General features: G+C 42.8%; 1 protein-coding gene across 2 annotated transcripts in view; it reads left to right on the top strand.

The window, feature by feature from the left end:
• The window catches only part of SDHAF2 (succinate dehydrogenase complex assembly factor 2), a 29394-nt gene extending 18889 nt beyond the window's left edge, over nt 1-10505 (top strand). For both annotated transcript variants that reach the window (XM_036925105.2, XM_036925109.2), the window contains one exon: nt 9209-10505. In XM_036925105.2, coding sequence (XP_036781000.1) covers nt 9209-9339 — 131 coding nt within the window. In that variant the 3' untranslated portion in view covers nt 9340-10505. The remainder of the gene's footprint in view (nt 1-9208) is intronic.
• The last annotated feature ends 2556 nt before the right edge of the window (nt 10506-13061 follow it).

Here is a 13061-nt window from a genome sequence, read left to right as displayed (position 1 = left end):
AGGAAGGGTTGTCTTTGTTATATTTTCATAGATGTATGTTGTTTTGGGAGGAGATTTCCGCTGCTCTACTCACGCCGCCATCTTCCGCCCCTCTCGATCATGTGGTTTTTGTCCTTCTTTTTGTTGATGTGGTTGATGATGTTGATGAATTTTCTAATATTGTACTGTCTTTGCATCCCTGGAATAAATCCTACTTGATCATGATGGATGATCTTTCTGATATATTTTTTAATTCGGTTTGCTAATATTTTGTTGAGTATTTTTGCATCTAAGTTCATCAGGGATATTGGTCTGTAATTTTCTTTTTATGTGGTATCTTTGCTTGGTTTTGGTATTAGAGTGATGCTGGCTTCATAGAATGAGTTTGGAAGTATTCCCTCTTCTTCTAAGGAGAATGGTCTTCACTAAATGTTTGATAAGATTCCACAGTGAAGCCATCTGGTCCAGGGGTTTTGTTTTTAGGTAGTTTTTTGATTACCAGTTCAATTTCGTTGCTAGTAATTGGTCTACTCAGATTTTCTGTTTCTTCCTTGGTCAGCCTTGGAAGGTTGTATTTTTCTAGAAAGTTGTCCATTTCTTCTAGGTTATCCAGTTTATTAGCATATAATTTTTCATAGTATTCTCTAATAATTCTTTGTATTTCTGTGGTGTCCGTAGTGATTTTCCCTTTATCGTTTTTGATTCTGTTTATGTGTGTAGATGCTCTTTTTCTTGGTAAGTCTGGTTAGGGGTTTATCTATTTTGTTAATTTTGTCAAAGAACCGTCTCCTGCTTTTATTGATTCTTTCTATTGTTTTATTCTTCTCGATTTTATTTATTTCTGCTCTAATCTTTATTATATCCCTCCTTCTACTGACTTTGGGACTCATTTGTTCTTCTTTTTCTAGTTTTGTTAATTGTGAGTTTAGACTGTTTATATGGGATTGTTCTTCTTTCCTAAAGTAGGCCTGTATTGCAATACACTTCCCTTTTAGCATGGCCTTCGCTGCGTCCCACAGATTTTTTGCCATGTTGAATTATTGTCATCTGTCTCCATATATTGCTTGATCTCTTTTATTTGGTCATTGATCCATTTATTTAGGAGCATGTTGTGAAGCCTCCATGTGTTTGAGGGATTTTTTGTTTTCTTTACATAATTTCTAGTTTCATACCTTTGTGGTCCGAGAAGCTCGTTGGTACAATTTCAATCTTTTTTAATTTACTGAGGCTCTTTTTGTGGCCTAGTATATGATCTATTTTTGAAAATGTTCCATGTGCACTTGAGAAGAATGTGTATCCTGCTGTTTTTGGGTGTAGAGTTCTGTAGATGTCTGTTAGGTCCATCTGTTCTAATGTGTTGTTCAGTGCCTCTGTCTCCTTACTTATTTTCTGTCTGGTTGATCTGTCCTTCGGAGTGAGTGGTGTGTTGAAGTCTCCTAGAATGAACGCATTGCATTCTATTTCCCCTTTTAATTTTGTTAGTATTTGTTGCACATATGTAGGTGCTCCTGTGTTGGGTGCATAGATATTGATAATGGTTATATCTTCTTGTTGGATTGACCCCTTTATCATTATGTAATATCCTTCTTTGCCTCTTGTGACTTTCTTTGTTTTAAAGTCTGTTTTGTCTAACACAAGTACTGCAACACCTGCTTTTTTCTCCATATTAGTTGCATGGAATATATTTTTCCATCCCTTCACTTTTAGTCTGTGTATGTCTTTGGGTTTGAAGTGAGTCTCTTGTAGGCAGCATATGGTTGGGTCTTGTTTTTTTTATCCATTCAGTGACTGTGTCTTTTGATTGGTGCATTCAGACCATTTACATTTAGGGTGATTATCAATAGGTATGTACTTATTGCCATTGCAGGGTTTAGATTCGTGGTTACCAAAGGTTCAAGGGTAACTTCCTTACTATCTAAGAGTCTAACTTAACTCAATATGCTATTACAAACACAACCTAAAGGTTCTTTTTTTTCCCTTTTCCTCTTCCTCCATTCTTTATATATTAGGTATCATATTCTGTACTCTTTCTCTATCCCTTTTTATTACCTCTGGTGACAACTATTTAACCTTAGGAACACTTTCCTCTATAGCATTCCCTCCAAAATATACTTTAGGGATGGTTTGTGGGAGGTAAATTCTCTTAGCTTTTGCTTATCTGGAAACTGTTTAATCCCTCCTTCAAATTTAAATGATAATCTTGCTTGATAGAGTATTCTTGGTTTGAGGCCCTTCTGCTTCACTGCATTAAATACATCATGCCACTCCCTTCTGGCCTGCAAGGTTTCTGCTGAGAAATCTGATGATAGCTGGATGGGTTTTCCTTTGTATGTCATCTTTTTTCTCTCTCTGGCTGCTTTTAATAGTCTATCCTCATCCTTGATCTTTGCCATTTTAATTATTATATATCTTGGTGTTGTCCTCCTTGGGTCCCTTGTGTTGGGAGATCTGTGCACCTCTGTGGTCTGAGAGACTATCTCCTTCCCCAGATTGGGGAAGTTTTCAGCAATTACTTCCTCACAGACACTTTCTATCCTTTTTTCTCTCTCTCCTTCTCTGGTACCCCTATAATATGAATATTGTTCCATTTGGATTGTTCACACAGTTCTCTCAATACTCTTTCATTCCTAGAGATCCTTTTTTCTCTCTGTGCCTCAGCTTCTTTGTATTCCTCTTCTCTCATTTCTGTTTCATTTATCATCTCCTCCACCATATCTAATCTGCTTTTAAAACCCTCCATGTGTTCCTCAACAATTGGATCTCTGTCCTGAATTCTTTTCTGAGTTCTTAAATATTTTTCTGTACCTCCAGGAGCATGTTTATGATTTTTATTTTGAAATCTCTTTCAGGAAGGTTGATTAGTTCAGTCTCACTCGACCCTTTTTCTGGTGGTGTTGAAATTTTGCTTTGAACCAGGTTCCTTTGACATTTCATATTTGTATATCATGCCCTCTAGTGCCCAGAAGCTCTACTCTCTGGAGCTGCTCAGTCCCTGGAGCAATGTCAGGGGTTGCCAGGGGAGTGGTGCTGGTGCCTGGGGGGAGGAAAGAGCTGTTTCCTGCTTCCCTGCTGCTATGTCTGTCTCCACTGCCAGAACCAGTGGGCGGAACACACAGGTGTAAGCCTCTGTGCTTTGCGTTTGTAGCTGCTATAGGCGGGGCTTTCCTCTGGATGGCCTGACGCCAGGACAGGGTTTGCTGGTTTGCAAGCCAGGTGCGGGCTCTTGGGGAGGAAGGTGCAGCAGGCTGCATATCACGGTGGGGGCCTTGGAGCTGTGTAGCCAGCCCGGGGGATGGAGCAACTGAAGATCCTGAAAGTTTCCAATCTGCTGGGAAGAGTGTACCTAGACAATTTTGTCTACCTGTCCTTTCTCCTAAACAGTAAGCTCTGTGCAATCCTTGCCCCTTTAGCAGCCATCTCGCTTTTAAGAATTCTGTCAGACTGCCTTCCCAGATCAGCCAGATATGGATCCCTGTTTTCTACAAGCAACTGGAATCTCAGTCTCTCCAAGCATTCTGCCTGTTTTAGCTTTCCAACCCCACTAATCACCAGAGCACTGTGCAATGTAGGTTCGTGCTCCCAGAGCAGATCTCCAGGGTTAGCTGTTCAGCAGTCCCAGGCCTCCACTCCCTCCCTGCTCTGTTCTCTTCCTCCCGCCGCTGAGCTGGGGTGGGGGAAGGGCTCGGGCCCTGCTGGTTCATGGCCTTGGTATGATACCGTGTTACCTGAGGTCTGTTCTTTTTTCCAGGTGTATGCAGTCTGGCGCAGCCTTCTTTCCTGTTGCTCTTTCAGGATTTGTTGTATTAATTATATTTTCTTATTATATGTGGTTTTAGGAGGAGGTCTCTGTCTCACCTCTCACGCGGCCATCTTTAATCCCTCATTCAGGTTGTTAGGAAACTTCATTCTCTTACAGTTGTAGGTCTGAGATCCTGATTGTCTTGTTGGCCGTTGATCTCTTTGAGCTCTTAGAAGCCACTCTAGGTCCTTACCACATGGCCTTCTCCATTTCAGCAGTGGAGACCCTTCCTCACATGGAATCCCTCTCATGTTTCAAATATGACTTCTCCTTTCACAACTGCCTGGAGAATACTGCTTTTATAGAGTTATGTAATTAGGTCAGAACCACCTGGATAAATTCCCTATTCTGAGGAGAACTGTGTCATATAATGTAACCTAATCACAGGAGGGAAAATCATGCTCATAATCTGGGGATTACTCAGGGCTTATTTACCAGGAGGGTGGGAAATACTGGAGGCCAATTTAGAAGTCTGCTTACCACACCATTCTTTCGCTTTTAACCTATCTTTGTCTTCATATTTAAATTGAGCTTCTTGTAGACAGCGTATATATATATATGGCCATTCTTTTTTATCCAGTCTTAAATAGTCCCTGTTTTTTCATTGGTGTGTTTTGGCTGTTTACATGTAGTTAATGATCAATGTGATTGAATAAAATCCACCATCTTTTTATTTGTTTCCTCTTTCTTCCATTGATTCTTTGTTCCTTTTCCCCTCTGTTTCCATGGGATTTTAAAAATCAAGTATTTTAAATTTCCTCCACTGTTGGCTTATTATTTATACCTCTCATAATTTTTTTAGTGATTGCCCTAGGGTTTACATATACATCTTTAATTAATCACTATCTACCTTTAAGTAATGTCAAAACGCTTCATGTGTAACGTGAGAGCTTTACAGTGGTATACTCCAAATTCCCCCTCCCATCTATGTGCTATTGTCACACTTTTTACTTTTACTTATGCTGTAAGCCTATGCTACATTTCTATTTTAGTTTAGACAGTTATCATTAGAGTGATTGAAAATAAGGAAAAGAATTATATTTGTAAGTATATGTTATAGCTTATGTATATAGCTTGTACATAGTATGTTGTAATACACATATAATGTACTAAGTATATTATATTTTATATTTGCCTCACTTTTATATATTTATTTATTGAAATATAGTTGACACACAGTATTATATTGGTTTCAAGTATATAACACAGTGGTTCAGCAGTTATATACATTATTAAATCCTCACCCCAACTAGGGCAGTTACTGTCTTGTCAACATAGATTTTACAGAACCATTGGCTGTATTCTCCATGCTGCCCTTCTAGCCCTGTGACCAACTTTGTTATGATTGATATTTTTGTGTCCCTTTATCCCCCTCAGCCTCCCCACCTCACCCCAGCCCTTCCCCCATGATAACCATCAGTCACTTCTTCGTGTCCCTGAGTCTACTGCTGTTTTGTTCATTTTGTTTTGTTTTTATATTCCATAAATAAGTGAAATCATGTATTTGTCTTTCTCCACCTGGCTTACTTCACTTAGCATAATATCCACTAGGTGTATCCTTGTTGTTGCAAATGGCAGGATTTCTTTCTTTTTTATTGCTGAGTAATATCCCATTGTGTATATGTACGACATCTTCTTTATCCATTCATCTATTGATGGATACTTTGGTTGCTTCCATGTCTTGGCTGTTGTAAATAATGCAGTAAACACGGGTCCATATATCTCATTGAATCAGGGATTTTGTATACTTTAGATAAATTCTTACAAGTGCAGTTATTGGGTCAATATTTTTGACCAATATTTTTAGGTTTTTGAGGAACCTTCATATTGCTTCCCTCAGTGGTTGCACCAATTGATATTCCCACCAACAGTGTAGGAAGGTTCCCTTTTCTCCACATCTTCACCAACACTGGTTATTTCTTGTCTTTTGGGTAGCAGCCATTCTAACTGGTGTGAGGTGATAACCTCACTGTGGTTTTGATTTGCATTTCCCTGGTGTCTATCAATGTGGAACATCTTTTCATGTGCCTGTTGGCCATCTGTATTTCTTCTTTGGACAAATGTCTGTTCAGGTTCTCTGCCCATTTTTTAATCAGGTTATTTGTCTTTTTGGTGTTGAGACATATGAGTTCTTTATATGTTTTGGATGTTAATCCCTTAACAGATAAGTCGTTTACAAATATATTCTCCCATACTGTAGGTTGACTTTTTGTTTTGTTGACGGTGTCCTTTGCTGTACAGAAGCTTTTTAGTTTGTGGCACTCCCACTCGTTCATTTTTTATTTTGTTTCCCTTACCTGAGGAGATGTGTCCAGAAAAATGTTGCTCATGCTTATGTTCAGGAGATTTTTGCCTAAGTTTTCTTCTAAGAGTTTTATGGCTTCATGTTTTATATTTAGGTCTTTAATCCATTTTGAGTTTACTTTTGTGTATGGAATCAGTAATCCAGTTTCATTCTTTTACATGTAGCTGTCCAGTTTTCCCAACATCATTTATTAGAGATACTGCCTTTTTCCCATTGTATATTTATAGCTCCTTTATCATATATTAATTGATGATATATGTGTGGGCTTATTTCTAGGCTCTCTGTTCTGCTCCATTGATCTGTGTGGCTGTTCTTGCACCAGTACCATACTGTTTTGATTACTGTAGCTCTGTAGTAGAACTTGAAGCCAGGAAACATAATATCCCCAGCTTGTTCTTCTTTCTCGGGATTGGTTTGGCTATTTACCTGCATTTTAATTATCTCTGGAGAACTGAGTTTCTTTATGTAGATCTATGTTTCTATCTGATAGAACTTCCTTTAATATTTCTTGTAGTTCAGGTCTGCTTTTATGAATTTCTCAGCTTTTGTTTTTCATTTGTGAAAGATGTTTTCACATATTCAAAAGACTGTTAGAGAATCATAGGTTCATAGCCTTTTCTTTCAGCCCTGGACAGGGCACACTTCTGTTGCTGAGAGGGTGAAGGACTGAGTCATTCTGGTCAGGACTTGAGCTAGGGTTGCCTCCACTGTACCATCAGCTTCAGATCCTCTGGGGTCACCACGCGCTGTTTCTTGGTTTGCTTTGTGTCTGACCAGGTCTTGCTGTATCTACTCCTTTGTATGTAATGTATCTTTTCTTTCTGAATGTTTTCAGCATTTCAACTCTGGTTTCTAGCTTTTGGAATGTGATGCATCTTAAGTGTTTGTTTTGGTATTTATCCTGCTTGAAGTTTGTCAGACATGTCGGATCCAATTACACTTAGGCTATTTGGTATTATCCTATGGCTTTTGGATTCTCTGTTTTGCATAGTTCACTCTTTTCTCTTTATGTATCACTTTGGAGAATTTGTTTTGGGTAGTATCTATTGACCTATTCCACTTCACTAATTCTTAACTGTGTCAAATCTCATGCTGAGCCTGTTGAGGTCATTCTGTGTATTTTCTACTTTACTTTTATTTTTTCCATGTGATTTTTAGTTTCCAGCTCTCTTCTGGAATTCCTCCTCTTCATACATTTTGTCTGCTTTTTCCACTAGAGCTTTTAACGTATTAGTCATAGTTGCTTTAAATTCCCTAATAGTTCTAACATCTAGGTCAGCTCTGAGTCTGTTTCTGTTGATTGCTTTGTCTCTTCACAGTTGTTTGTTTTTTTCTTCTTTTATGTGTGTGCATCTCCTAATTTTTGATGGAGTGTTAGACATCATGAGTAAGACAGTAAAGTCTGAGGTAAATAGTATTTGTGTCTAGAAATGGACATGCAGCTTCACTAGGCTATCAGTATGGGGATGAAGTCAGTTAAGAGTTAAGCTCACTGGGTTCTGTTACTGCTTTCGCTCCCTTCAGTGCACCACCAGGCTCTCTGGTTACCGTGTGCATAGGGTGGAGACTGGATTTTTAGAGGGTATTTCTCAGTTTTCTTGTTCTACCCTAAGCTTTCAGCCTTCACTGTATTTCTGTGCTTCAAAGAGCCTCTCTCTCCCTGCTCTTGCCCTTCGCCAGGGGTAGATGCCTGTTGCCTTTCACTTGGTTATCAATTTAGGGGAGTGGAGGTCGGAAGGGTATTCGCTGCTATCGTGGGCAGCTTTAGTCCCTGTGACCCTCAGTCTTGGTGGTAGGCTTTCTTGGTAATCCTGCCCATCTTTTGCCCTCCTACCACCCTTCACATGTGCCCTGTGGGACACAGAATTTGCTGACCTGCTCCCATTCACTTGAGGCTTTTGCTCTGTAGAGGGGAAGGGCTGGCCTGGGCTCTGCTTTTCCTGCAGCGCTGGCTGCTGCCCTCCTCTTGGCCTGCGTCACTGAGGCAGGCTTTCTCCAGCCTCTTGCTCTGAACCTCATCTTTGTCAGGCGCCTACTCAGTGGGGTTTTGTTGAACCCCACCCGCAGGTGGGTGTGAACTACTCCCCTGTGTCTGTGGCTTTTTCCCACCTGGAATTATAGCTCAGTTCTTCTGACCTATTTGTGTGGTGCCCATTGTCCATTCCTCCTGTGCCCTGTCTCAGGTGAGTAGGTGCTCATGTCGAGTTTCTCCTTTGAGGGTCTCTTCTCTTCCTTAGCTTTTATTCTTCCTTCCAACTTCAAACATCCTAGGGGAAATCCTAAATCTTCTTTTGATCATCACAAAAAAAGCAGATGCCATGACTGCTAGCTGCTAGGCCTTGCTGAGTGAGGGGGATTCAGACTGTTCTGAGGAATCCCCTCTCTGGCATTGTATTCAGTCTTAATGGGAGTGTCCTATCAGAGCGCATTACCTCGGCTCTCTCAATGGGAGCCTTTCCTTGCGTTGCAAGGTGGAGAGGAAGGTTGGAGGTGAGCAGCATCCTTGTAACGCCCCCCACCCAGATGAGGGGGCATTCTCATTTCTCTGCTCTCTGTGTCTTTATTGCCCTCATTTAAATCTGGTTTTCCAAGCTTATTCCAGTTTGTGTGCCTCTTATATCCTTCTAATAAAATCCTTTTTGCTTAAATTCACTAGAGTTACTAGTATCTGTCACAACCAAGAACTCTTGCCTCAGGCAATGCTTAGATCAGAAGGGGAAATGCAATACCCAGAACACAGCTGAAATGCCAGCTGCAGAGCGACAGTATAGCCAAGATTGGACAAGCCAGAGGTTGGCAAACTTGTTCATAAAAGACCAGATAGTAAATATTTTAGTTTTGTGGCCATATGGCCTCAACTCTGCCATTGTAGCACAAAAGCAGCCATGGACAGTATCTAAACAAAGGGCAGCAGCTGTTCCAATGAAGCCATGCACAAACATGGGTTGCTGTAGTTTGCCAGCTCCTGGGGGAGGCTGCTGTGTATGTCTAGAGGAAGAATGGACACAGTCTGTGGATCTACTCTGGTTCTTGGGCAAGGCCACAGTTTCAAGTTTCAAGATCCTTATGCATGAGTATTGACTGACTGACTGACATCATTCTTTCTGCCCATTCTTCTCTTGCAGAAGCAAAACCAGCCCCAGAAGTATTTGAAAATGAAGTTATGGCACTGCTGAAAGACTTTGCTAAAAACAGAAACAAAGAACAGCGACTACGGGCCCCAGATCTTGAATACCTCTTTGAAAAGCCACGTTGAGCTGTGCACCGCTGTCTGCCACAGGGCCCGGTCGGGATAGGCGCCGGCCTTGACTTCCTTGCTTCTCTTAGACATGCAGCCCCCCCAGAGCATGTGTCCTCCCTCAGAGGACGGGTCCTCCTCTCTGTCAAGACATAAATATTCAGTAGGACTCATTCTAATACTTTTGTTCAGTTCTAAGCCTCAGAAGCAGTTTGTCGGTGTTGTCCGTGCTCTCTGGCTCCCATCTGCGGAGGCCTCTGCCACAAGAGGGCGCTGTAGGGAAAGCCACTGTGCTAGCTCATTGCTTCAGCCAGAGTGTTCAGCGAAGAGGCGGCGAGCTGCAGGCGCTGTACAGCTTCGCTGGGCTTTATGCAAGGGAAATTCGTCCTTTCCGCCCCAGGAGGGCCCTTTCCGCCCCAGGAGGGCCCTTTCCGCCCAGGCAAGCTGGTGCAGGCCCCCTGAACTGAATACTTCAAAGGCACCGCAGGCACAGTGAGGGCAGCTGGCAGGAAGGTGTGGGCGGGCTGCCTAAGAGCCTGTATCCTCCTCAGATTTTCTCTTAAAACGTTCACTTTGCAAACGGAAAGATAATTGAATACTAAAGAATATTTTTAAAAGGAAAATCACAATTCCTCAACCCTCAAACAATTATTTTAATTCTGTCTAGTATAATCCACAGTCATGTATTTCTAGAGTTTTACCAGGTCATAATCATAGTTTATTTCCATGTAAATACAAGGACATTTCCATGTAAAATACAAAAAACTAGAGCGAATGTTTTCTGTATTTTACAGTCTTCCACAATTATTTTAGTTGACAAAATAGTGACATGTAAGGAGTATCATGCTAGGATGAATTAGTTGGAGTGTTGAGCCCTGGGGCCAGAAGACCTCTCTGTGGCTGGAGGTGGTCTCACTGAAGGGATCTTCCCCTCAGCTGTGATCCAGTCAGAGCTGCCACGTCCTAGGCCGGTCATGGTGTGCCCCTGAAGAAGGCAGGCCCGGACTGGTAAGCAGGTGATTGGTGATCACAAGGGACACAGGCAGGCAGGAAGCACAGGCCTCCATCGTTGTTGAGCCGCACAGTTCCTGTATAGCCTCTTCATGGTCCCACTTGGCTAAGGAGAGAAGAAAACCAGCCTTTCCGTACGTGGTCTTATTAAAGCCTCACAGTACCCCTACTGACGAGCGGTGTCACACCTATTTTATAGATGACAAAGTGGGCTCAGAGAGAGTAATTTGTCAAAGAACAAGTAGCTGTTGAGTCAGAAAGCCAATCTCTTCTAGGTTAAACTGCCTCCAAAGCTCACGAACTTCCTCCTAGAACATGCTGCTTTTCCGGTGGGTATTTAGTAGACATCCATGCTTTGAAAGGCTGTGGCAAGGAAACAGATGACCTGTGTGTCGGGTACGGGCAGGAAGCTGCCATTGGAAGCACTTGGCTGCCTAGGGCAGCTCGTAAGTGATCACGGAAGCAGTGTAGGCGCTGGTTACAAGTCCAAATCCTGGCTCCACTGCTTACCTGCTGGATAAATGACCGGAACCGCTGTTTCCTCATCTGAATTGGAGGTGAGGACACTCCCTATCTTAACCACTTGTGGAGAAGAGATGCGAGAGTGCGTGAAGCTCTTACTGGTCCCCAGCACACAGCTCTCGGTAGGTACTGGCTGTCAGCATTTGATCATGGTCTAGCCTGAGACTTAGAACCTGTCTCCTAACACCGTTGCTGGCATGCCAGCAAGGTCACCTGAGCTCTGCAGGGAGGCCTGGTCAGCAGGTAGAAAAGCCGGCCCATTAGAGAACCATGGGGTATCTCACCAACCAGTGAAGCCTGGAGAGAAAACAGACGCTGTGACAAGACCTTTGATGGAAAAATCTGCAGCTCTCTCACCTAAGCAAGGAACGGGAGTGACAACGGGGAGGCAGAGGCAGGACAGGAGAAGACGTCACCCTGGGAGTGTACCGCAGAGTCTGGCCATTCTCTCGGACCTCATTTGATGTACTGTGGGGAGAATGTTAAACAGGCAGAGAGTTTATATAGAGAGAGATCTGTACTGTACAGAGTGCACACAAATGGGGCAGTGACTTGCCCATCTATCCTGGACGTTTACGCAACCAGCCCCAGTAGCCAAGTATGCATTTGGGCTTTTCCCCCTGTGGTTTCATCTTACCTTGCCCTGATTTTGTCTAATTTAACATAATGTTCAGCTGCTGCCCCTTTCACCTGGGAATGGCGTGCTTTTGAAGGAACTGTTTTCTTCCCAGGCTGCTGGGTTGTATCATCTCCGAAACTGAAGGATCTTGCTAACTTCAGCTGCTCAGTGTCAGACCCAGGGGTGCTATGTAAACAGTTTTTCCCTTTATTAGGCATTAAATGAAACTAGGCCGGCCACAGTGCATTTTTTAAAAATTAATAAACATATAGCAAGGACCAGCAGCCCTCCAAGGGTCTGTGCTGAACAGAAGCTAGACTCATTCCTCTCAGTTTGACACATCCCTGCTCACTGACCTCATTCAGACCAGCACCGGGTGGGGAAGTGTTGGGCCCTGCCCTGACCCATGTGAAGTGGTCTCGCGAGTACGAGAGCATGGGCTCCTGTGTGAACATGTCAAACGGTCAGTAAAGGCTGTTCTCTTCCCATCATTTCAATCATTTTAAGTCTTCAGAATCCGCAAGCCAAACACCTTTTGCCTAAGCTCTGTGCCTTAGATGGAGTGTATTTGTTGGGCATCATTGTAGAGGCACCTCTCACTGGCTTTGGGCTTTATCTGGAGGCATCTGGTCTGTGTTCAGGGACAGCCAGGGTGGCAATGGTACAAACCTGGTTCATATTTTTAAACATCACCAGGGGAAGAGATTCCAGTGGGAGATCTAAGAGTCTCGCAGTTATCCTTCAGTCTATCTGCCACTGTTGTGGCTAGACAATTAAGAAGATGCCATAATATGGAAACTCAGGCAGCTGGGAGTGGCAAGCAGGTCTGGGTGACTTTTGAGCTGACAGTCCCCCTTATTAGGACAGCCTCTCATATCTGAGGATGGTGGACTTGCCATCCTGCAGGTGTCACGCTGCTGCTGATTGGCTTCCGGTAGCCCGCCTGTGGCACCTCAGTTTCCCTGTGAACTCGCTGGTAAGGACAGTGTCAGCATTGTCCCCAGTCTGATAAAATGACATTGGTGGGACGGGTGGCCTAAGGCAAGTAGTGCTCTTTGAGCGTAATGAAACATGTCTGTCAGCATTTTGACGTTTTAGGGTATACTATAGAAAAGTTGAAGCTGGAAATGTACCCCCTTATAACCTTTCACTGCAAAAGAAGCGTTAAATTCTTTTTCTGGGTCCCAGATCTTGCCCGAACCCAGATAATCCCACCAAGGAAGAGAATGTCCTCTTTAATAAGTGCAAGGTGAACATATTTTAGGTAACTACCCGTCACAGCATTTAGTTTTAAATGCAATGTAAAGACGTGCATTTTGCTTCTCAGTGGATTTCAGATTTTTTTCATTTAGTATTTAATGAAATGCTGACATTTGGTGATGCCCTGAAACGCATGTTGAGGGGAAATGGAGTAGAGCATGTAAGGGCAACTGCTTGGGGAATCAGACCTGAGTTAGAATCCTGGGTCCGCCATTTGTTAGCTGCTGACTTGGGCCCATTGAACTGCTCCATGCTTTCGTGTCATCCAAGAAGAAAGGACAGGAACCTCTCCTCAAGTGTGGGTGTAAGGACTAACTGACGTCATGCA

The sequence above is a fragment of the Manis pentadactyla genome, chromosome 9 (genome assembly GCF_030020395.1).
Source record: "Manis pentadactyla isolate mManPen7 chromosome 9, mManPen7.hap1, whole genome shotgun sequence".
NCBI classification, from domain to species: domain Eukaryota; kingdom Metazoa; phylum Chordata; class Mammalia; order Pholidota; family Manidae; genus Manis; species Manis pentadactyla.
This window is presented reverse-complemented; position numbering and strand designations above follow the sequence as displayed.